Source organism: Epinephelus lanceolatus, chromosome 17 (assembly GCF_041903045.1).
Source record: "Epinephelus lanceolatus isolate andai-2023 chromosome 17, ASM4190304v1, whole genome shotgun sequence".
Lineage (NCBI taxonomy): Eukaryota > Metazoa > Chordata > Actinopteri > Perciformes > Serranidae > Epinephelus > Epinephelus lanceolatus.
The window spans coordinates 12543196-12568008 of NC_135750.1; the positions used below are offsets into that span (position 1 = coordinate 12543196).

The 24813-nt window shown below is 42.6% G+C and overlaps 1 protein-coding gene across 4 annotated transcripts in view; it reads right to left on the reverse strand.

The window, feature by feature from the left end:
- Nucleotides 1–24813, reverse strand: part of LOC117248507 (echinoderm microtubule-associated protein-like 6) — a 124734-nt gene that overhangs the window by 61148 nt on the left and 38773 nt on the right. For all 4 annotated transcript variants that reach the window (XM_033613657.2, XM_033613656.2, XM_078161008.1 and 1 more), the window contains exons 3-9: nucleotides 21616–21775; nucleotides 13102–13200; nucleotides 12954–13022; nucleotides 11935–12120; nucleotides 11547–11682; nucleotides 649–722; nucleotides 134–261 (exon numbers count right to left, since the gene is read on the reverse strand). In XM_033613657.2, coding sequence (XP_033469548.1) covers nucleotides 134–261; nucleotides 649–722; nucleotides 11547–11682; nucleotides 11935–12120; nucleotides 12954–13022; nucleotides 13102–13200; nucleotides 21616–21775 — 852 coding nt within the window. The remainder of the gene's footprint in view (nucleotides 1–133; nucleotides 262–648; nucleotides 723–11546; nucleotides 11683–11934; nucleotides 12121–12953; nucleotides 13023–13101; nucleotides 13201–21615; nucleotides 21776–24813) is intronic.

A 24813-nucleotide genomic window follows, 5' to 3' on the forward strand; every position in this document is an offset into this window, starting at 1 on the left:
AATAGCGAGCAGATGCTGGAGACGAGCAGAAACCGTCACACCTGTGATCCCTCCCAGTGGAGCGGGAAGCATCTACTTGCAACAGCCTGTGGTTATACTGGGCAGCTCCCAGTATGTGTGTTCCTGCACTGACCTGACGGAGCGGTCGTCGCTGCCAGTGACTGCCAGAGGTTTTTTGGGGTGAACGTCCAGCGCCCAGAGTTCGCCCTCGCTGTGTCCCTGCATGATCAGCAGCGGCTTGTCCCGATCCCTCACCATCACCTGGACACATGCAGACAGATGCTTCGTCATTTTCTACCACTGTTGTTAAATGATGCTACTTCCAAATGTTAACTATGAAGTTCAGGCTCAGTTTTAAGTACTTTTACTGAAGCACTGTACTTAAATACAAATTCGAGGTACTTACACTCCTAAAAGCACAAAATGTTATTTTCTATCATATGGGCTTTTCTTAAGTAAATGACCCTTCATTTTTTCATGTGACTGTCACTGACTTGGTATAACCTGTTATAGTGAGGTAAACTACGTGAGGGCCAATGAGGAGCCAGCGTTCACCTCACCAAAATAAAACTCTTAATAGAAAACATCTCTGCAAGAAGGAACAGCATGGGGCTGTTTTTGTTTCCTATCCTTTGTCTCTTTTCTCACCTCAAATATCTCGCTATCCTGCGTTCCCGCCAGGATCCGGTCGGCTCGCCAGCAGACGCTACGAATAGATAGACCTGGAGGAGGAAGAGGAGGAGGAAGAGGATTAGATCAGCTGTAAATAAAGGTCATAATATCTGAAGAAACCACAGAACAGACACCACGAACACCTCGACAGACTTTAAGATTCAAGACAGGAGATGAGGAGGTTGAGAAAGGATGTAAATCTAAAAACAAAGTGTGCTAGAGGAAAAGAGAAAAGAGTCTAAGAGAGGAAACTGATTAAGGACAAAGAAGGAAAAGATCGTGGAGGAAGGCTACAGAAAAAGAAATGTTGAGACAACATGGAGGAGGGACTGTGAGTGAAGGATTTAAAAGGAGGAGAAAATCCAGAAAAAAACGAAGAAGGTAAAAAATAAAGAGAGTGGGAGATAAAGAAAGAGAGGAAAGCTAGAGCTGGATTGTTGAGAGAAGATTAAGTCTAGCTGGAAGTGAAGAAAAAAAAAAAACAGTGGCAGAAAACCAGAGTGAGATCGATAATTGTTGATGAGGAGGCGTTTCAGATTCGACCTCTCAGCTCTCATTAACTCCAGCTAATGAGCAGCTCTTCAAACGTTACAGCCTTTTTAGTACAAAATAAATCTGTTTCTCAGACAGTGTTTTCTTGCTGAGCTGCAGTGGAGGGAAAGTAACACAAAAAGAGAGTTTCCTAAATCTTTTACAACCCCAGTTCCAAAACAGTCAGGATGATGTGTCATACATAAATAAACAGAATGCAACGGTTCATAAATCGGTTTTGACCTATATTAAAATGAATACAGTACAAAGACAAGTTATTTAATGTTCAAACTCATAAACTTCATTATTCTTTTAAGAAATATACACTCATTCTGAGGTTGATGCCTGCAATTCTTCACAAAAAGGGCAACAAAATACTGGTTGATATGTAACTGCAGTAGGTCTTTCTTGCTGCCGTCATGTGCACCCTCCACCTCCCCATCACCACCTAGTCTTTGGGGATTCATCAGCCTCATTTGCCTCAGCAGCCTCAGAGTCATCAGCCGCCACCACCATCAGTGTCTGGACTCCATGGGGGGATTTATCCTGCTGCTGCTCAGATGTCCCTCGATCTGAAAATATCTCCCTCTGGTGTCCAAGTGCCAAAACACTTCTGTTAAATCTTAATCAGCACAAATCATCTGTTAATCTGTACATACGTATTCTGTATTAAATATTACATTTACTCCAATCTTCTGTCTCTCCTGATTGAAATAATGGTAGAATTAATAAGTATTGAAGAGGCATCCTCCAAAGGCTCAGTTGTTCAGAAGCAAGGAAGGCCACTTTGTGTAAAACTGCACGGGCAAACAGTCCAACAGCTTAACAGCAGCTTTTCTCAACGTACAGTTGCAAGGAATGAAGTGATTTTACCATCTACAGTCCATAATATCACCAAGAGATTCAGAGGATCCAGGGAAATCTCAAAACCAATAATGACTGCCCATGACCTTCAATCCTTCAGAAGGCACTGCATTAAAACACTGGAGGAACAGGAACACTTTGTAAAATGACTGTAGGTGAACACAGTTCGTCGCTGCATCTACAAATGCAAGTTAAGCCTCTACCATGCAAAGTGAAAGACAAATATCAACAGCATCCAGACTTCTCCCTGTGCTGTTACCTTGTGTGCTTCTAGGATGCTAAAAGCTATGCTGGGGGTGGGTCTGTGGCTCCTGGTCATGTTCAGCCATACTAGATTGGTCTCAGGAGAGGAGCCACGCGAAAGTCAGCACACTGGCCCTCCAGGCTTGGGGGCGTAGCGCTGACAGCGCCGCCCCATAAAAAATAAACTGTTAGCGTGCGTTCACACCAAACGCGATGGACGCGAGGTCATCGCCTGTAACGCGAGTATTGCGTCGCTTGATCACAAATGCCACCTTTTTGATCATCGCTTCATCGCTTTAATCGCGATGACGCAACCCTCCTCCCGCAATTTTCTTCACCTCCCGCTATTTTCTCTTCAACCATGGCTGAGTTAACTACCGTAGCTGCTCTTTATCTGTTGTGGACATCTGATTTGGATCGGAGACCCAAACGCCGCCGTGTCTGGGTTCACAATATCCTCCAGAAACGCACACAGCTGGGTGAATATCATCACCTCCTGCAAGAGCTGCGTCTGAATGATGGTCGTTTCCAGCGGTACTTCAGGCTGATGCTGGCCCAGTTTGAGGACCTGTTGGCCCGTATCGGTGCGAGGATCTCCCGCCTGGACACCAACTACAGGCGCTCCATCCCAGCTGCGGAGCGCCTGTCCATCTGTCTCCGGTTAGTAGCATATAATTTCTTTATGAATGGTTGGATATCAACGCCGATTGGATGGCGCGGCACAGCGTCACGCGATGTCACTTGAAAAGTTCAAATTTTTCAACTTCAAGCCATACACGCGATGGACGCGTCATGGCTTCATTGCATCGCTCTTATCGCCTGAAACGCATCGCCCGAAGCGACATCGCGTGTGGTGTGAACGCACAGTTACAGTAATTACAACGAGCAAAAGTATTGACACCAGGCACTTAGTAGACCCCAGCCACCTAAACGGTAGCAGGAAAGAGAAAGAGGGTAAGAGGGTCTACCAGGTCCAAAATCCAAGATTTGCCTTGGAACATGGAATGTCTGAACCATGTACGAGACCACCAAGACAGCACAAGTCCTCAGTCAGATGAAAAGATACCACCTGGACATCCTGGGGATAAGTGACAGTCACCAGACTGCCTCTGGACACCAAGTGCTGCATGATGGATCTGTCCTTCTCCATTCAGGCCATGAGAACACCCATACATATGGCGTAGCCGTCAACAACATCCACAGACTCATCTGAGGTGGACTGACACAAAGAAGAAAAGTGTGCTGTGGTCTGACCGGTCCATCATGGTCGACGTGTCTTTGGGGCTAAAGAGGAAAAGGACCATCCAGATTGTTACCAGATTAAAGTTCAAAGCCAACATCTGTGATGGTATGGGGAAGTTAAGGCTCACAGACAGGTTTTAAAGCAACATATGCTGCCATCCAGACGACATCTTTTTCAGAGACATCCCTGCTTAATCCAGCAAGACAATGAGACTCATTCTGCATGTGTTACAACAGTGTGGCTTTGTATGAAAAGAATGTAGGTACTAGGCTTGCCTGCCTGCAGTCCAGACCTGTCTCCCACTGAACACGTGAGGCGTATAATGAACTGTGGAGCAACTAAAGTTATATATCGTGCAGTAATGGGAAAGAATTACACTTTCAAAACTTCAACAGTACGTGTCCTTAGATCCCAAACACTTAGTTAGTGTTGTTAAAAGTAAAGGTGATGTAACAGAGAGGTAAGCATGCCCCTAACACACCTTTTTGATCCCGGCCAACATTACTGTCTGTAAGAGGCTGCAGCAGGCTGAGTTTAAACTAGACTGATACTGGTATCACATGAAACTAGAAGACTGAGGGTATCCATTAGTACCAATCATGTCACGCTAGCTTCTCAAGCAGGGGGTAAAATAATGCTCCAAAGTTAGGTTATATTTTGGTGAGTGAAAATTGAGACTCTTGTGGATTTAATGAGCCCAGCTTTAATTATGTATGATGATATTAGTCCCCATCATAGCCATAATTGAGAGAGACCTTTTGGAAATGTGCATCACTGTATAAAATGACCTATTGTGACTTCTTGGATAATCACAGCCCTGTGAAACTTAAAAACACCAAACTAGACACTTGAGGTATTCAAAGGATGTTTGGCTTTTATAGGTATATTGACAATAACGGGGGTTTCTCAGCAGTTTCAAGAACATAAGTGCTAGCCATCCAAAAAATGCAGTTTTTACAGAAATCTCAAGGTTTCAGTACCAAGTCACAGCATGGATTTTTCTGTGATGTTCTTTGAGGTCTTGGTGTCATATGGTGCATTCCCCCTGAAGACAGAAAGTCGGAATTTACAAGTTCCCAGTTGAACGCCCCCTAAAATCAGATTTCTGACTCAGAAAGTCAAAAAAAATCTTACAAACCACAACCTCAAGATTAAAGACAGCTGCTCTGTGCATCAACAGGTTGAAAGCTGTAGTAATAAACGGTGTATTAGCACTTCTGTCTCACTTGTGTCTCACAATAACAGCTATACACATAATACTGTCTAACTTGTATCTGTGGACATGTTGCTATGGTGTTTGTATGCGAAAAAATACAGCGTAATGCATTCTTATCAATGGATCTTGTCAAATGGTAGTTAACAATGGCTAACCTGGCTTGAATTGGTATCGTTTACAACATCTTGGTTTATTGACTTGTTGGAGTAACATCATATTTTGTAAATGTCATCACTGCATCTCAAAGGGAAACATTGTACTCTTTACTTCAATACATTTATTTAAAAGGAAAATATTACATGTTTATTATCATCTACCAGAGAATTTAGAAGTCACACACTAGATGAAATATTTTAACTTTTGGAAATGTAAGAGGAAGTGACACACACACTTTTTCTTTCTCAGTATCTTCCACCCTCTCGGTCAAACTCCTGCTCCCCAGAATCTAAAATTGAATTTGCAGAGCCGTTCAGCAGCACTGCGCCCGCCAATTAGAGCGCCTGCTGTCGCTGACGGCTTGAATCAGCATGTGAGGCGTCCTGTAACTTTGTTAGAATCTCCTCCTTGGCGGTTCACGAGCCAAAGGATCCTGATACCAAGCGAGTTTATGAAGCAAATTGGAGACTTGCACTGTAAGAGCACCGCAGGAAGGATTTCTGTTTCGTCTCAGAAGTGTTAACAGCAGCCAGAAGGCAGCAGGGAGGAAAACGTCACCGCCCAGAGGGAGGAAAAAAGTGATAAAAGAATTATCATGTTTTGCTCTCATTTCATTTTGACATTTTCTCTTCCTCCTCACACTTTGCTCCTGAGAGACAACACTTAAGCAGTCATGTTTATCACACTCCACACTTAAGTGTTTGATGTTTACTCTCATGTTGATTGATTAGTTTGCAGGCAGCACTGTCGCTAGAAGAAAATGTCAGCACAGTGCGTTTCTGCAAACCCCAAATATGTTACATTTGCATGTTTCAAACATATCATTTCAACGTTTAAAGTGACATAGCATATGAGCTAACTTTATCATGGGGACAAGGAGAGGATGATGGAGGGAGTGTCACCTCAGTGACACGCTCGTCTAGCTCCAGACCACAGTTGGTACTGTTTGTACCAACAAAACTGGTTGTGTTTTAATAAGTCATTGCTGTTTCCAGCAGCTCTTTAGCACCAAAAATTGAGCATAGTGTTAGTTCAGGCAGGACACGATGTCAAGCTCAGCTCATATCCCAGCTACATCAGCTGATCTCAAACAGCCCAATCAACTGATGGAGCAGCTGATTGATGGAAGGGAGTCAGCTGATAGATCACATGATTCCTTTCTATGCAACCAATATGTGAATCTCATTCAGGGCGCCCTATTTAAACTGCTCTGGTCTGCCTACTGTTGCTGCTTCCTCTGCAAGCAGCTTCACAACCCTCCTCCACCCCAGCTCCTCCTTTTCATGCTGTGTCTGACTTATCAGTGTAATTTCTGTTTGTCATTGTTGCTGCTCTGTTCTGTCCCTGGGGGTCTTTGCTGCTGCTCCACCTGCCTTAGGCTTTCCATGTAGGTGCATGGAAGGGAAGGGAGGTTTGCTCTCTGCCTCAGGCTTTCCTTGTCTGCATGTGGAAGGGCAGAGAGGCGTGCTCTCTCCGCCTTTCCATGTAGGCGCATGGAAGAGGCTTTTTGCTTGGGCCTGAGGAAAGGCGGAGGGGCCCCAGAACAGAGCCATACCGCCAAATATAACACTACAAATGGAAATAAAGTTTTCCTTGACTTGGGGCGTCGGTGGCTTAGTGGTAGAGCAGGCGCCCCATGTACAAGGCTGTCCCGGGTTCAAGTCCAACCTGTGGCCCCCTCTCTCTCTCTCCCCCTTTCACACTTAACTGTCCTGTCCATTAAAGGCAAAAAAATGCCCAAAAAATATCTTTAGAAAAAAAAGTTTTCCTTGACTAAAGTGTTCCTGACTGAACTCCAGTGTTTTTTAGAAACCTGTCACTATTTTTCCAGCCGAGATAGCATCACAAAAAAACGAGTATTTTAAGGCAAAACATGATCTTATACTAACCATAACCAAGTGGTTTTTGTGCTCAAACCTAAACACATTTAACCGCAGCATTGTTTAATGTGAAGTTTCAGTGTATTCGCTGCATAATAATATGCAAATGTAACGTATCTTTGGTTTGCAGGAATGTAATAAGCCAACATTTTTTTCTAGCAGTTGAGTTGTTTCAGGAGAAACATCTGTCAGTTGAGTAGGAACGGAGTCATCTTGTTGGCCTTCATTCAAAATTCAGACTTTAGTGGAAAATGATTTTTTGCACTGCCTCATTCCTTTGGGCTGTAACAACAAAAATCTTCCACCAAAATGTGTTTATGTAAATTATCACAGTTCATATTCAGGAAACTTTGTTGTCTGTGTTAATATTCTTTACACAACTATTTCTGCCATCTCCCATGTGAACAACACAGCAACAATATGAATGTCCTTCAGGAGAGACTGTTTGAAAATATTGTGTCTCTCACCTCTCTGTGACGGCTTTTATTTCCACTCTTATTCAAGTATTGTCTCTATCGATTTTCTAACCACTTCTTTGGAGCATAACTCAGCCATAACCTTATCCACACTGAGTCTGATATCATTTTCTTACATGTCAGAAATGTTAAGAGAGGAGGTGTACGCAAGACACAAGACTTTTACAGATCGAAGGAACGTTTTTATAGCTCTAAGAACTCCCTTTTTAATACATCTATACTGCAAGGACCTAGGAAGAAGGTCTTAGAACGCCATTTTGGGGGACTTTTTTAAGCTCCTGTATTTCAAAGTAGGCACTCTCCCAGCACAGGAAGAACTTTGAGTGATCTATGTGTACAGTGATAAGTCAAACACAACCAATGCACCAAAACACCATTTTTGCCTTTATGAAATAAGAAAGTCTGGCAGGAAATGGGCAGAGAGAGAGGGAGATGATATGCAGCAAAGGGCCAGGGTTGGAATCAAGCCCATGGTTACTGCGGCAAGGACCTAACCTTTGTACATGGGGTGCCCGCTCTACTAGGTGAGCTAGTGGGAGCCCCCTTGTGTGGAAAGTAGGTTCTCAGCTGGAACCAAAAAACAGGTTTTCTTTGACCTGAAGTGCAAACCACAAAAAACAAAAGTGGTTGTGTCATATTCTACAGGTTGAAAAGAGAGGATGGAGAAGGCAAAAATGGAGAAATCAAGTGAGAAATAGTCAAGGAAAAAAAGTTGATCCGTGCCTTGTTTTTTTATAAAAACAGATATTTTGTAAAAGGAGAACAAAAGCTTGCAGGTAATCAAAGCGATCTGCCACTTTGCTACTTCTGTTTACTTCTGTTGTGCATCGTGTGACGCCCTCCGTTAATGAAACATCCCTGATTACTATGGTTCTGCTAAAACTAGTGGAAAAGTGGGCTGGTTTGCTGAATAGCACCAAGGTTCCAAGAATCCAAATGGAACGGACACAAGAACAAGAGCTACTTTGGTGGAAAAGGGGTTTCAAGGAGTGCCAAGAACTGCTGGGTCTGAAAACGTCTTTAGAGTCTGCAAACATGCTAGCAGATTTGTTGGGTTGTACTTCAAAATCTTAAGCCCCATCTCCACAATGATAGTGCTAGAGGCAATGTCAGAGGATCACCAAAGTCATTATAACTCATCCTGAGGGGAACATGGATGTCTGAAACACATTTCATCACAACTTATCCAACAGTCCAATAGGTAGTTGAGATAAACATATGTTGACCTCATGGTGGCACTAGCAAAAAAAAAAGTCACCAAAATCAGTAGGATTCATCCTCTGGGAATAATGAATGTCTGTACAAAATGCCATGGTATTCCATCTAGTAGTCAAGTTTCAGAACCAAAGTGGTGAACGGACAGACTGGCAGACAATGCCTCTAACATGTCTGATAATAAGACACTCCACCTGTCTCATACATTTTAACATTCTCACTTTTAGAAAGGAAAAAGACTGAGAACCTGCCCTGTCCTTAACCCTCATTGTAGAGGAAGCCGTCTGCTACTTGAGAGTAACTTTCTCTAAAGCCCTGCGAGAGGTGAAGAAGTCAAACTTCCACCTTCTACAACTTCTCCAGAACGAGGTCACCTCCAGCTCTGACTGGGAACAGAGATGACAGCACCTTTACCTCCTTCGCTCCTCTCTTTTCTTTTCTAAGGTTCTCCCCAGAAATCTTCAGAGAGGAGATGTAAGAAGAAGGCCAGGGGCTTAATGGTTCACCCCCGCAGCTTTTCCTAAAGGAATAACATCTCTATCTTTTTGCCAAAGAACGACAATGGAAAAGGAGGAGATGGGTTCAAATATTCACCCCCCTCTGGCTTTTCCCAAAATCAGGTCAGGCCCCTTCTCCTGTTGAAGACAAACTTTTACGCCCACCCCTGCTCTCCTGAAAACTTCTCCTCAAAGACAGAAAACCAGGTTGTTCCTGTCTCCAACTAAAGACAGAAGATGACAATTAAACGTCACAACAGATATCTTAAGAGAGAAAAGAGAGGGACTGAAGTTGAGGTGAGGGTTTTAAGCTCCCACCTGCTCTGCAGCTTATCAAAGGGAGACTGAAGCGTCACAACCTTCAACTGACAAAAGAGTCTTTGATTTCAAAGTGACCCTTTCTCGACACTTTATTCCTGTCTTGTAAAGAGGATGACGTGCAGAGTTTGCCTTTAGAAAAAGAGATAGAGTGATATTTTCAGGTCCAGTGTGCAGAATTTCAGGGAAATATTGGCAGAAATGGAATAAAATCTAAAAAGTAAGTTTTCTGTCTCTTTGGGGGGAGTTTTTCCTTATCTGCTGTGAGGGTCCCAGGATACTGTATGTTGTAAAGCCCTCTGAGGCGATTTGTGATTTGTAATGTGAGACTTTATAGATCAAATTGATATTGAAATTGAACGGAAATTACTCATCCCTTAGCGGCATGCTTTGGGATTGGGCTACAATGAACTTTGATTGACTAACCTGTACAGCACTTTGGTTCTGAAATGTTCTATATGAATACATTTGCCTTGCCTAGTGTATAATTACTTGAAAATAAGAGTCACTGTGTTTTCATTCCCTTAGAATTAGCTGTTTATATCTATATAGGAAGTGGGGCCTCATGTACGGAGATCAACATGTTGCACTGCCATGTTTCTACAGTAGCCCAGAACAGACAGACCAAACACTGACTCTAGATAGGGTCATTCACGTTTTTGCGCAATGGCCACTGTAGTTAGAAGCCCATCTGCGATGAGCATAATCACAAATACACTCCTTTATTCAGGGTTTTTATCAGTTTTGGAGAGGAAGAGACCTCTGTGGATAATTTGACTCCCTCCAAAAACCTCCTGAATATCTGGATCTTAAATTATCACAGAAAAAAGTAGAGCACATATTAGCAGGATCTGGGCTTGTGGCCTATCTGCAACATGCCAAACAGTGTTGAAAAACACTGATTTGTAATGTGAAACTACTTAAAGCAGTGTTTTTACTGGTGTGAGACCTCTGCGGATAATGCAGCTCCCAGTTAAAACTCTTGAACAATGAACACTGAAGGTGTGAGAAGTTTCAGCTGGTTGGAACCTGCAGTCCTCACCAATAGACACCACTACATCTCAGTCTTACACACTGGCTCAGTCCAAATGTCCACGCTTCACCGCACTTGCAGACTCGCAGACTTTGCGGACACTTTACCGCGAAGTCTGGGAGTGTTGAGGGCGGCCCAAATTCACATTTCAACCAGTCCACAAGGGGCCTCAAGCAGACTCCCTGCAGACTTCAAGAGAGTCCGTCTGGGGTGCAGACTTCAGCAGACTCCACTGATTTAATTGCCTACAAGTCATTGCAATATGGACGTGACGTGGCAGTTTCTTTTTCAATAGCTCAATTTCAATCAATCAATTTTATTTATAAAGCCCAATATCACAAATCACAGTTTGCCTCACAGGGCTTTACAGCATACAACATCCTTCTGTCCTTTGGACCCTCACAGCGGATAAGGAAAAACTCCCCCAAAAAAAACCTTTATCAGGGCTGACTAAAAAAACAAAACTTCTGTATATATAAAACAGTTTCTGTAGCCTATTAAAACAACACTTGAATCATGTAGGTAAGGAATAATATTCAGCAACATCATGATACAGAAATATGTAGAAATAGGCTATAGAGGGAAATCAAAATGCATCGTATTATTGCAGCCTGCCCTATGGGTTGCACAGTGTAATGCCAAATGTAAAGGCTGGAAAAGTGGCCAAAAAATAACTAAAGATCTTCTACTGTAACTTATAGGCCTGCCCAATTTATTCAGTCATAACCCGGTCCTTATTTACAAACATCTCTGTATCTGTATGTCTGCAGTATGTATGTTATACAGAAATTATTTTTTGTTCACTCACAGAACAACCCTGTACATAGGATTTATATCTTGTTATCTGCAGGGACAGATGAGCACACAAAATATGACAGCAGTTACAATGACTGTAATTGTCATTCGAACGTTTCCATGGTAACATATAAGACAGTCTTGAGGGCTGTCTATCAGCAGCTTCTGTCTCCAGTCCAGAGGGTGGATGTTTGGATTCAGCCACTGTTCCTTTAACTTAACTAAAACCCTGCTGGCTTGGCTACCCCCCACCCCCCTTGGTCACATGACCCTGGTCAAGCACATCATAGCAGTCTCCCAAGAGTCACCTAAAGCCATGCTGATATATGGACTGTACATTAGTTTGTCTTAACTGTATAGATTTCATTTTTGAATGTATTTTGGTGTGTAGTCGTGTTGTTGTGTACCTTTGTATCCCTGCTCAGCCTCTCGCAGGTCGATCTTGGTGATGGGTTTGAAGTCGGCATCCCACAGTCGGATGCAGCCGTCTCTGCCTCCTGTGGCAAAACCCTCCTCACAGGAGTACATGCTGAAGATACCAGCCTGTGCACACACACACACACACATGCAAATTTCCATATATGTGTGTAGGAGCCATGAATTCATTTAGAAAGGAATGAATCTTGTAAGATTAGTACGTTTTGGGATGGTTTATATTTTTGTATTGTTAAATGTTTTCTTCACAATTTCAAGGTAACACGACATGACTAACTGATATACAAACATCTCATTTTATGGTTGGAGTATTCCTTTGCTGTAGCTGAGAACTTTAAATGGACATCAAAGGTTTCTCACCCCGTGTGCAGCCTGAACTGTTCGTATCAGGTTGAGAAGCTTCCAGACGTAAATGTCCCCGTTTAGCGCCCCGGAGTATGTGATGTCATCTTTGGCCGATGCAACACAAAGGATGGTCTGCAGGTCGCCCGTCTTCCCAAAAATCCCCCTCTTTGGAGTGAGAGCGTTACCACACAGAGACCAGAACTACGGAGAGACATAGGGGACATATGAGACCTTTACAGACATGGATATGAGACATTGCTGGCTTCATCTATCTGTTAAAGACAGAGGAGACTTTTAACCACACTGTGTTTGTCACCAGCTGCCTTTTCCCAGTCCCATGACTGAAATGCCAAGCTCAAATTTTAAGCTGACGTGTACATAAAGTCCTAAGAAATGCTCAAAATAATTATAGTTTGAACACCTTTTCTGATTCCATGACAACCAGGCAAACACTAGCTTCTGATGAAGACCATGTGATGCATCTGAAAGCTCTGGAACAAGAGAGGACGTGGACCTTTTCAACTATTTCAACTTCAATTCTGAAAATCTTTTTGTCTTAATTCTGTCACTTTGGTGGACGGCTCTAAACACTACAGTACCCATGATCCCCTGCAGCAGTATCTATGAAGAGAAGGCCAGTCATTGTCCACGAGCATCTTGAACCTTTCGACCTTTATCAAACAACCAGATTATTTTGTTTTCAGCATTAGTAGGCTACTGACGATTCAACCAGGAGAGATTCATCCATCTATCCATCCATTTGGAGCCGGTCCCAGCTGACATTTTGGGCGAGTGGCAGGATACAGGTTGCCAGACAATCACAGGGCTGACACATAGAGACAGACAGACGCTCACATTCACACCTACAGGGAATTTAGCACCACCAATTAACCCAACCTGCATGTCTTTGGACTGTGGGAGGAAGCCGGAGAATCCAGGGAACACCCACGCTGACACGGGGAGAACATGCAAACTCCACACAGAAGGGCTCCAGCCAACAGTACGTATTCATTTGTGTGTGTATTGTGTGTTACCTTGATGTGTTTGACTCCACAGCTCACCAGACGGTTCTGTTGAAACGGATCCCAGCTGACGTCGAAAATCTGGAGAACAGAGGAGATACAGTATGAGCACACATATACAGTCTATGTTACACACACACACACACACACACACACACACCCTGTCAGAGTGTCCGGTGGCTGTAGCCAGGATCTTCCCTCTCTTCCACTCCCAGATACACACTGTGTTCTTGGCATCCAGGCCAACTGAGACCAACCGCTACACAGGAGAGAAAGACAGAGACAGAAAATGAGTCACATTGCATCGACTTTTTTAATACTAAATATTTATTTGATATATATAAAACATTCCTGGACCTTCACCAGGTGATTTGAGCTGCTTAAACAGAACCATAAAAACATTAACCATCCTTTTGTTGCTATGTGCGAATATATATTACACTACAGAACACTGGTTCTCAACCTTTATTGTATCAAGAGCCTCTAAACTGATACATGTTAGGTCACAGACCCCCATTTGATAACATTTTATAGCAGGTTTCTCCATCAGAAAAGATCTATCTATCTACACCAAGACCAAGTCATGACCAAGACAAGAGAGCATCAAGACCGAGACCAAGACTTTGAAGGGTTGAGACAAAGACTAGACCAGTGAGAATCCCACACTGAATGAGTCACTCCTTAAATTGATCTGAAAGATCTACATTGCCATTTAAACACAGACAGAAAACAAATCAAAATTCCGCTTCATTCACCTCTATTATTGCCACACTGTAAAATAATCCAAAAGCATTACAGAGGCTGAGTTTATGTGTGGCAACTCTGCTTTGTTCTCTGTGAGCAAACAATTATAAATACAAAGGAGCTGAAGTCAATTTAACCATCTTTATTCGACGCTCCTTTTTTACCCAGGCAGTTAAGTGATGTCTCCGCAGTTGTGGTCTCAAGTCCTCTTTGTCTGTGACCAAAACAAGACCAGGAAAAAAGTGGTCAAGTCCAAAATGAGACCTTCAAAAAGTTATCTTGAGACCACGTTTGATCTGGAGTCCTACAACACTATGTCAACTACAGTTCAATTCAATTTTCAATTCAGTTTTATCTATAAAGCCCAATATCACAAATCACAATTTGCCTCCGAGGGCTTTACCGCATATGACATCCTTGTGTATATCTAACAGTGCCCAGCGGCGTCAGGGGGAAACAGGGCGGGACAAGAATGAAAGCTAAGGCAGCGAAAGTCCGACTGGGGCAGGTGGGAGTGGCGGTGGATGGGTCCAACAAACACCGACTTTCACTTTGTTTATTTTTGTTTTGTTTTGTTTTGTTTCGTCTTTCATTCTTTGTGATTTTATGTGCGGACCCCAGATAGATTAGCGGCTGCTGTGCAGCTGCTAATGGGGATCCAAATAAAATAAACAAATAAACAAACCCGAGAGAGTGTTGTTCCTATCCCGTGAGATTCTAAAGCCAAACCTTGTTCTTTTATCCTAAAACTAATTATGTGTTTTTGTTGTTGTCAGTTCACATTGTTGTACCGACGTAGTGCCTTTATTTTGAAAGAGACTGTATGTAAACATTAAATTTCCTGTGAAAACAGAAGTGTATCTTGAAAGAAAACAAAACATGTAACAGGCAGAACTTGATACAGCGTCCCAGAACGTCAGCAACCAATGCACCCAGGGTACCTTGCACATCGTATGTGGACGTGGAAAGTCTATGACCAAACGTGGATATGTGAGGCGGTCGGAGTGAGAATGTGTTGGAAATACAGAACACAATCTAACAAAACTTTCTGACTTCATAATGAATCCCAGAATAAGATCAAACTCCTCAAAACTCACTCACTTTTGGTTAAAGCTCATTAGTTGGAGCACATTTCTTTTCTTTAACATGCTGATAGTTAAATCATCATGAAAAGGTGCTCTGGACCAAATCAGTTCTCTTACAGCTGAAGCTCATTAGATGTTTGTGAGGGGCAGCGGAGCAGCTGAAAGCAGAATATAAAGTCTTTCAGACTCTGTGTCTGACTTAATAATAAATAAGCTGCACCAAAAAGCCTGAGAGCTTGATTTATTATTCAGTTGGATTTATGATTATTTTATTGATTCTGTGTTTACCCTGATTTACTCACAGTGGCTAAGTTCCGTCCAGAAGCAAAAACTGCCGACACAACAGCTCGGATCATTTACAGAGTCACTTCACAACTCTGATTTCATTTCATTCATTTTTAACAGTTGGGCAGAGGGGAATACGCCCTCAGAAGCACAGCCAAGGAAAACTAAACTCCATGCAGTTTACTGCCAAATCTAAAAGCCTGGTTTTCAAATATTTTCTGCCTCAGCAAAATAAATTCAAATTCAATTTACTGGTGAATGTTTGGAGTGTTTTCACAGTAGGTTTAAATGTTTTTACTCTTAATTTCTGGAGTGTGACTACTCTTCAAAAACTCATGTAAAGGTCATTTTGTTAAAGCTTATTTTTGTTGGATAGCGAACAGCAGCGTCTCATGTTAGAGTCTGATGTTTTGTTGGCTCATCCATCCTCCTCGGTGCTTGTTTCTCTGTAATAACATCATGTGACTTCATCCTTTATTCCAGCCATAATGACTTCAGCTGCTCCAGCCTTGTTTGTATTGTTTGGATGTGAATATCTGCGGGAGATTTGGAACAGAACGAACACCGGGCTTTGCCAGATAAGATTTACAGTCCAGGCATTTAGCTGACGGAGCAACTTACACGGAAGCAGAATTACTAAGAATGATATCATGAGGTGAAAGGCCGGAGGACTCCACACTCTCTACAAAAACACTGTACCAGTATAAATAGGGAGAGATGATTTGAGGTTTACTGAGGTGACAAAAAGAATGTGGTCCAACATGCGACACACGCTCCAGCAAAAACACCAGGCACAGAAACACAAGCAGAAAGCTTCATTCTCATTCAAAACAATTACAAAAAGCTGCCTCCAGCTGCTAAAATGCTTTCTGCGGTATCTGGGCCTGAAGGAACAGTGTGTAAAATTTAGGAAGGCTTAGTAGCGTCTGGCAGTGAGGATTACTGACTGCAACCAGCTGAAACGTCTCCTGGTTAGAATTCCTTGAGTGTTCATCGTTCGAGAGGTTTTTACCAAGGGCAGAAGTATCCGCAGAGGTCTCTTCCTCTCCAAAACAAACAGACCAGGTGATTAAAACCAATAAAAACCCTAAATACAGCACTTCCACTTTACAAATCAGTGTTTCTTCTATGCTATGCTTCTACGCACTTTGCAGACAGGCCGCCCGCCCGGTGCTTCTCTGATAACTTAATGTGTGCTCCCCTTATTTATGATGTTTGGGACATTTTACCAGAAGCCAAATTATCAGCACAGACAGAGGTTTCTCCCTCTAAACACAGATGGAACAGGCTGTTTTAACACTAAATAAAGCAGTTTCATACAGCAAATCTTTTTTCCAGGTGATAATACATCCCATTTCTGACAATATATCCCCCTAAATCCTTCACACTGGACCTTTAAGGCGCAGATACAGGACCACAGTGCAGGACAGTCTCGCCTGCTTCATTGTTTTATTAAAACTGTTTCAACAATACATTCAACAAACAGTAATCTCGAGGAACAAACTGGGCAACAGGAAATGAACAGCTGCCTCCTGTGGCCGCTGGGATACGTCAGAACACAACTGTCCAGTCAGAGCAGAGGATGTAAATTATGCACGCAGCTCACCTACAAAGCTCCAGCTTCATGACAGCCAGAGACTGACTACTACTTTGTGTCTGTACGTGTGAGACTGAAGCACTGAGATACTCTGTTCATTTACTCAGAGTGCCGCCCACTCACAGCCAGAGACGACTGATTTCATACACCGCTCTCTGACAACACCCTGAGCTGTGTTTCATTCTCGCAGGTTGACTGACATGTGGGAGAAACTAGGGAGATGGAGGCAAACCTGCAAACTGATTGAACACCTGTCTGAAAACAACCCAACTCTCCTGAATCTGTCGCCCTGCTGTCAGGTATCTCGCCGCCAACAAACTCGCTCATGACTCAAAGAATGTTTGTTTGATGACGTTAACACCAGATGAACTGAGTCACAGTGGAGAGTCAGTGGGAGGAAATGATGATGGAGCCGCACACAATGTAAATCAACTAGATTTCTCTGCAGGTGAGTGTGTGATGGAAATATTTGAACATGCTCAATTTTAACAAGGTCGACTGCACAGGCTGCACAGGGCGATGACGATGGAATCAAATCTGCTGCGTTTTAAGAACCAAACACTTTGAATGTGAACACACCAGAGATAATGCAAGTAGATTTACCTAAGGGCTTTAATACAAATAGAATTACTGATTAGTTAGGCATATTTTCCTACATTACAGCAAAGTGTTGTACTTTTAACTCTGCTACATTCATCTAATAACTGGAGTTACTGGTTACTTTGCAGAAATCAGAAGATAAGCTCTTGTATTTTGTTGTTTTATGAGCTACAACATTCAAAAATGCTACTTCTTCTATCAATAAAAGAGCTCAAGTTAACACCCTTAATACCAAAACAATCTGCTGAATACCTCAACATGTCTCTTTACCCCCATCTATTACTCTAAACACCCAGCCTAATGATGTAATGTCCTACTTAATGCCCTTGCAACCTGTTTTGTACCCTTAACTTGTTAACATACAGCGGCATGCAAAGGTTTGGGCACCCCTGGTCAAAATTTCGTTTAATGTGAGTAGTTAAGTAAGTAGAAGATGAACTGATTTCCAAAAGGCATGAAGTTAAAGATGAAGCATGAAAAGGGCCTGAAGCAAAAGTTTGGGCACCCTGCACAGTCAGTTCTGTGTAGCATCCCCTTGGCGAGTCACACAGTCTCTAAACACGTTTTCTAACCAGCTAAGAGTCTTTCAGTTCTTGTTTGGGGGATTTTCACCCATTCTTCCTGCAAAAGGCTTCTAGCTCTGTGAGATTCTTGGGCTGTCTTCATGCACTGCTCTTTGAGGTCTATCCACAGATTTTTAATGATGTTTACTGTAGGTCGAGGGACTGTGAGGGCCTCGGCAAAACCTTCAGCTTGCACCTCTTGAGGGTTTAGGTGTTCTTTTTATGAAATTCTGCACCCTTTTTTCTCCAAACACACCCAAAAAGTTCTGTTTTAACTTCATCACCCCACAGGACTTGTTTCCAAAAAGCATCAGGCTTGTTCAGATGTCCCTTTGCAAACTTCTGACACTGAATTTTGTGGTGAGGACACAGGTAAGATTGTTTTCGGATGACTCTTTCATGAACATCATATCTGTACAGGTGTCACTGCACAGTAGAACAGTGCACCACCTCTCCAGAATCTGTGATATCTTCCTGCAGGTCTTTTGCAGTCAAACATGGGTTTTGATTTGCCTTTCTAGAAATCCTATAAGCAGCTCTCTCAGAAAATTTTCTTGCACACTTTAACTTGACCTCCACAGTTCCTGTTAAATGTAATTTCTTAATGACATTACAAACTGAGGAAACCCTGAAAACACTTTACTATCTTCTTATAGTCTTCTCCTGCTTTGTGGGCATCAGTTATTTTAGTTTTCAGAGTGCTAGGCAGCTGTTTAGAGGAGCCCATGGCTGCTTGGGACAAGCTTTCAGGAGTCAGAATATTTGTAAAGCTTTGGAATTTGCGTCACCTGGCCTTTCCTAAAGATGACTGTGAACAAGCCAGAGTCCTAACAGGCTCATCAAGGTCTGAGACCTTGTAAAAGTTGTCTGAGAGCTCAAATGCCTTGGGTGCCCAAACTTTTGCATGTTGCTCCTTTCATTTTTTCCACTCTTCAATTGTACAAACCTAAAATAATACACTGATCCTGCTCAAAATGTTAAAAAAAAATGTCATCTTTGACTTCATGGCTTTTGGATATCAGTTCATCTTCGATTTACTTAGCTATTCACAGTAAAGACATTTTGACCAGGGGTGCCCAAACTTATGCATGCCGCTATACATACAGTAGGCTATGTGCTTAAAACTCTCTCATACTCTTAACATCTTATCATGCCTATTAACACCCTAATACCCCACCAAATACCCTAAAACTTTTCCTAACATCCCAACACCCAGTCCAACAACTTCACATTCTACTTAATGCTCCGACACCCTTTAACACTCGACTCATACCAGGCCTTTGCACAAGTCTGTATTGCTCGTTTCCTTTGTTAAAACCTTTCACACTGACTGTGATGCATTTACTTGTTTTATTTATTGTGAAAAATCACAATACAAGGCTCCCTTGCTTCTCTCCACCGGAGTTACCTCCTTGGCTGTCGCTACTTGCTGGCCTTGTCTTCCATTGGCGCCACAGCTACATGAAGGGGCCAAGCTGTCCTCCCTCTCTGTCTCCACACTTTGACTTTCTCTGTCTGTGTGCTGTCCACAACCTCCTCCACAGCATTATCCACCTGAATGTTACTATCTGACATGTTGAAGTAGGCTATCTGAGAAACAAGGTGATACTGTGTGCCCTGTTTCTTTCTTGTTGCAGATGCCACATTTTCTTACTTCTTGGTCAAACAGCTCTCTAAAGGCTTCCGATAGATGTGGAAAAAACTGACCCTGTTCTGAACATTTCAATGACGGACCAAAGAGTCAGTGTGTAAATGTGATTGATACAGCATGAGGTCGTATTTGTTTTTAAATGTGCGACAACTGCATGCCATAAAAATGGACTTGATGTCCCCCCAGTTTTTCCAGTGCGTCTGCATTGTTGGAATTAATCAGCCCTTGTCAACTTTTTTTTCTTGGCTAATTCAGCCTATTGAACCAAGGTCAGAGCTAACAGTGCCTGGCGGAAATGGCATTGAGGGAAATCCCTCTGATTGGCAGTTCAGCACAGTGCACGAGAAGAGGAGCAGAAGTGAGGAAAGTAAACAAACGACTAAAGTCAAGAGGGAATGAAATCAAAACAAATTTGTAATATGAGATAAGTTGGGGTTTTTTTTAACCATAGAGCTCTTTAGTAGAAACAACAAAAAATGAACAATGAAAGCAATAAACAGTTTATTTTGGGTGATAACGCATTACGTGACATTGTAAATGTAATAAATTCACTTAAAGCTGGTTGGTAATGCATTATATTACTTTGCTACTACTAAAACATATATTACTGTCACCCCCAACACTGTTTGTACAGACTTTGTCACTTTTCATAACATGTTACCCGACTTTCTGGTCCTAATCTATTACATTATTTCTCCTTAAGTTACGAGTTTAATCTCATAATATTTTGACTTTATTCTCGTAGATCTACAACTTTATTCTCATAGATTTACAACTTTTTTTAATGACGAATATAGACTACTGCCGCGTGCTGGTGTGGAGTTATCTCCTCTCGTGCAGGAGCAGAACGTACATGCTGGTTGGCCATCGGCTATAGTCTTTATGGTGTGTTCAAGTACAACTTTTTGCTGAGATGCAGGCCATGTGAGGCAACACAACAGTCTGCCTTCATCACCACTAGTTCTTTGATGTAGGATGGGTGTGTTTGGGGCTTATCGCTCTTGACCTGCTAACACTGTACTTAAAATACATTGTTTGATGTGCCTCCAAACACCAAAACAATTTTCTTATACACCCTAACCACTTGTCTAACCCTTGAAACGTTATGTTAATGCACATCCTAACACTCTACAGAACACCTTAATACCCTAACTGAGCGCTCAGGGCAAAAGCAGCACAAACAAAATATTTAAAAAAAATAAATAAAATACAAGATTCAAGTACGTGTGCTGCTTCAGACACTGGTGAGATGATAAAATATGATCCAGGACGTCCAGTTAGAGTCACAGACTCTTGAGTTTAAAGGTTCATCAGATATCAAATAACTGCAGAAACAGGACTTCACATCTCTGACAAGTTATCACGTCAACAAATGTTTCGTCCTTGGTCTCCACAGTTAGGAGGTTAACAGTAGAAGTGCTGCAAAGTTATCTACCAGTATGTGTTACCATGGTTACAGTGGAGCCACATTCAAAGTTTCTGGCGAAATGACACCGTGCTGTTTGCCTGAACTTGAATGTTGGGACCTACGCCATCTCATTGGAAAGGAATGAGTGGGCTGTGTTTAGTTACGTCAGTCTGAACACTTTTAACACCTGCTCAACACCCCAACAGCTTGTCTAACGTCCCACATAACACGCCGTTACATTTCAGGATCAGTTGCATGTGTAGAGTCTTTATTCCACATTTATACCTCTTTTTTCAATTTTGGAAAAAGTCAGCTTTATAAAACAAAACAGAGTTGAGAGACATGTATTTGGGTTTTCCACAGTGTCAGTGTTGTGCCTAGTTTGTGTACGTCATGTATGTTGCGTCTCGCTCTTGTTCAGCCAACAATTGTTCAAGTTACTGAACTAAAGTCATTAATAATGATCGTACTTTGTCCTTTCCCATCACTCCTGCTCTCCTTTCCTCACCCTCTTTTGTCCTGCTGCTTTCACTGTGTGTGTGTGTGTGTGTGTGTGTGTGTGTGTAGCACTATTCTTCTATGACCTTTAGGTTGATGCACGAGTGTCCTTTAATGACTAAAACCATCTGTTGGACACACACAGCCACAGAGGTCTGCTTGGTGAATCAGATTATGCATCATTAATCATGTTCACTGTGCGCGTGTGTGTGTGTGATTTCAAACATGAGACGTGTGTGTCACCTGTCCGTCAGCGCTGAATGCGAGGCAGGCGATGCCGTGTGTGTGTCCGTCGCGGAGCAGAGAGACGGTCTGGACGGTGAAGGAGTCCCACACACACACATAGGGATCCTTCCCCACCTGACCCGTCGCCACCAGGGAGCGCTCCGGGTGCAACGCCAGGCTGAGAGGGGAGGAGACGGGAGGAGGAGGGGAAGAGATAAAGATAGAAGGTAAAGGGAGGAAAGATGAAGGGAGAAGAGTCAATGAAAAATAAACATATTCGACATTCTTCCATCAAATTGGTTATTAGTTATGACCAATCAGTGGATGTCGTTAATTTATTCATTCATTTATTTTCCGTAACCCTTTATCCTGTTAGGGGTCGTGGGGGCCTGGAGCCTATCCCAGCTGACATTGGGTGAGAGGCGGGGTACACCCTGGACAGGTCACCAGACTATCACAGGGCTGACATATAGAGACAGACAACCATTCACACTCACATTCACACCTACGGACAATTTAGAGTCACCAGTTAACCTGCATGTCTTTGGACTGTGGGAGGAAGCCGGAGTATCCGGAGAAAACCCACACTGACACAGGGAGAAATGGGTTCAAACCCCCACCCTGGGCTACTTTATCAATTAATAAACTTCGCTACTGAAAAGCTATTTGACTCAGGAACTAGTGACGTTACCACCATGCTTCTGAGAACGCAGTTAGATTAGTAACGTCTCTACTTGTGGTGACACTACTGCCCAACACTTCTGTTTGGTAGTTCAATCTGCAACAATATTACATAAATGACCATATTGTTGGTTTGTAAATATCTGTAAAATATTAATTTGTAGTATAAGCTGCCAGATAAATAAAAGAGATGTTCTCATTTATTCCCCAGTGCTGCATTCTGTTTTGTTTTTGTGTCGTACAAAGGGTGAAATATGACACATCTATGAATAAATAAACAAAGACAAAAATATGTAAAATACATAAACATATTCATCCTCAACCAACTTTTAGTTCAAACAATACACTTTTTATAAATCTGTCTTTGTCTTCGTCTTTATCTCTCTGAGGGTCAGTGTGTGTGTTCTCCTTTACAAAGCCTCTGCTATAAATACACTCACTGCTTAATGGCATCATTATCAACACTCACTCACTCACACATACACACACACACACACACACACACGCACACGGTCTCCTCTCCGCTCTGTTGATGGTGTAATGATCTCTGATGCTTGAAGTGTGTGTGTGTGGTCACGGCTGTGACCTTGTCCTTTCTCTCTTCACTTCAATGAGGACCAGATCTGACATCTTAACAGACATGTCCTCTCATCTTCCTCAGTCTGGTGTTTGGGAGACGTTCAAGACATGGAACGTAAAAGAGAAAAGTATACTGTGTGTGTGTGTGTGTGTGTGTGTGTGTGTGGAGTCAGGGAAGGTCAGTGTTGCTGGCAGAAGTGTGTAAACATTTGCAGGAAATAACAGAAGACTAAAACAGAACAGAAATAGAACAGGTGTGTCAGCCACAAAGCCTCATTGATCTCAGGGATGCTGTCTGCTCTGCGCACGCACACACGCACACACGCACACACACACACACACACACACACACACACCGACATGCACACATACACACACGTTCCTTTCGACATCGACTCTCCCTCCTCAACCTGCCAGCCAATGAGCCTGCTAGCTGCCGCCGTTGCCATGACAACCACATCGCCAAGGGCACGGGGGCTGAGGATTGAGCATGACAACTGTAGAGTCAAGGTCAGACATCACAAAACACACACACAAACACACACACACCTGAACTCACCTCTCTGCTGGATGAAACATTCACAACTTCATGTTTTACTGCTCGTTTATCGGAACCTTTTATTTTGTTTCTTCGCGTGTTACGGCCAGGACTTTTATTTTGAAAATATCAACATATTTGTGCATCTCTGTGTGTGATGTTTAGTGACACATGGCTGTCACCTCTACTGCTACTGCACTACTTCCACTACTAGCACCAGTAGTCCCTGCACTTACTATTACTGTCTGCTACTGCTTACACTCTGCCTGCTGTTAGTACTGCTGCTGCTGTTGGTACAAGCATGCTGCCAGTCCTCCTGCTCCCTTATTACCCTCTGTGTTGCTTTAGATTGTTGGTTATATATTTATTGTCCTTTATTAAAGGTCCGGTGTGTAGGATTTAAGGGGATATACAAGCAGAAATGGAATATTATATAATAAGCGTGTTCTTTAGAGTATAATCACCTGAAAATAAAAACGTTGTTGTGTTTTCGTTACTACAGAATGAGCTGTTTATATGGACACAGGGAGCAGGTCCTGGTTTATGGAGATCACCATGTTGCTACAGTAGCCTACATCATGTTTTCATGTTTTCACCACCCTAGTTGGAAGTCCATCTGCAACGAGTAGCATCTGTGGTTGACTGGTTTGTAACGTGAAGCTGCTTTACTCAGTGTGTTTACTGGTTTAAATCACCAGGTCCCAATTGTGTTGAAGAGGAAGAGACCTCTACAGATAATTTGGCACATGGTAAAAACCTCCTGAATGTCTGGATCAGAAAGAGTTCAATAAACACTGAACCGGGATTTTTTGCTGGTTGCAATCTGCATTTTGAAGCCCTATTTAAACAAGCTATAGCTCATGATCTAAAGTGCATTTAGTGCGTCTCCAGCTACACGTCACTCGTTGAATGACGCATAATCTGGGCACAAAGTAATCATGAGCATGTTACAGTCCTGGAGGATTATTAATGTGCACCTCCTCCTGTACTGCCTTAATATGCACATTCAGCACATCCAATGCATCAAAACATTGTTTTCTAGTTGGAGCCGCGCCTCGTTTTCAAACTGTATGGTTTAACTAAAATGAACAATGACAGCAATATAGTCCACGATGAGCAGCGCTAAAATCAACCTGCGTAGTTGTCCCTCCATTGTGACATTAGAAAGTGTCACATTTATCTTGCAAGTGTACTATTCTTCAACGTTTGATTTACTTCCTGGATTTTTCCCGCATGGAAATTCTGACCAATCAAAAGTAGCTTTCTCACACAAGGCATTTGATCTGGTCCGCTTGTAAATGCTGCTGTGAGAACACGAACCAACTCTAGGCAATTATACAACTTTGTGACACAATGAGTCCCTGATTCAGACCAAAGCAAGACAACTCTAGGTCTGAAAGCCTTAAAGTAGATAAGTG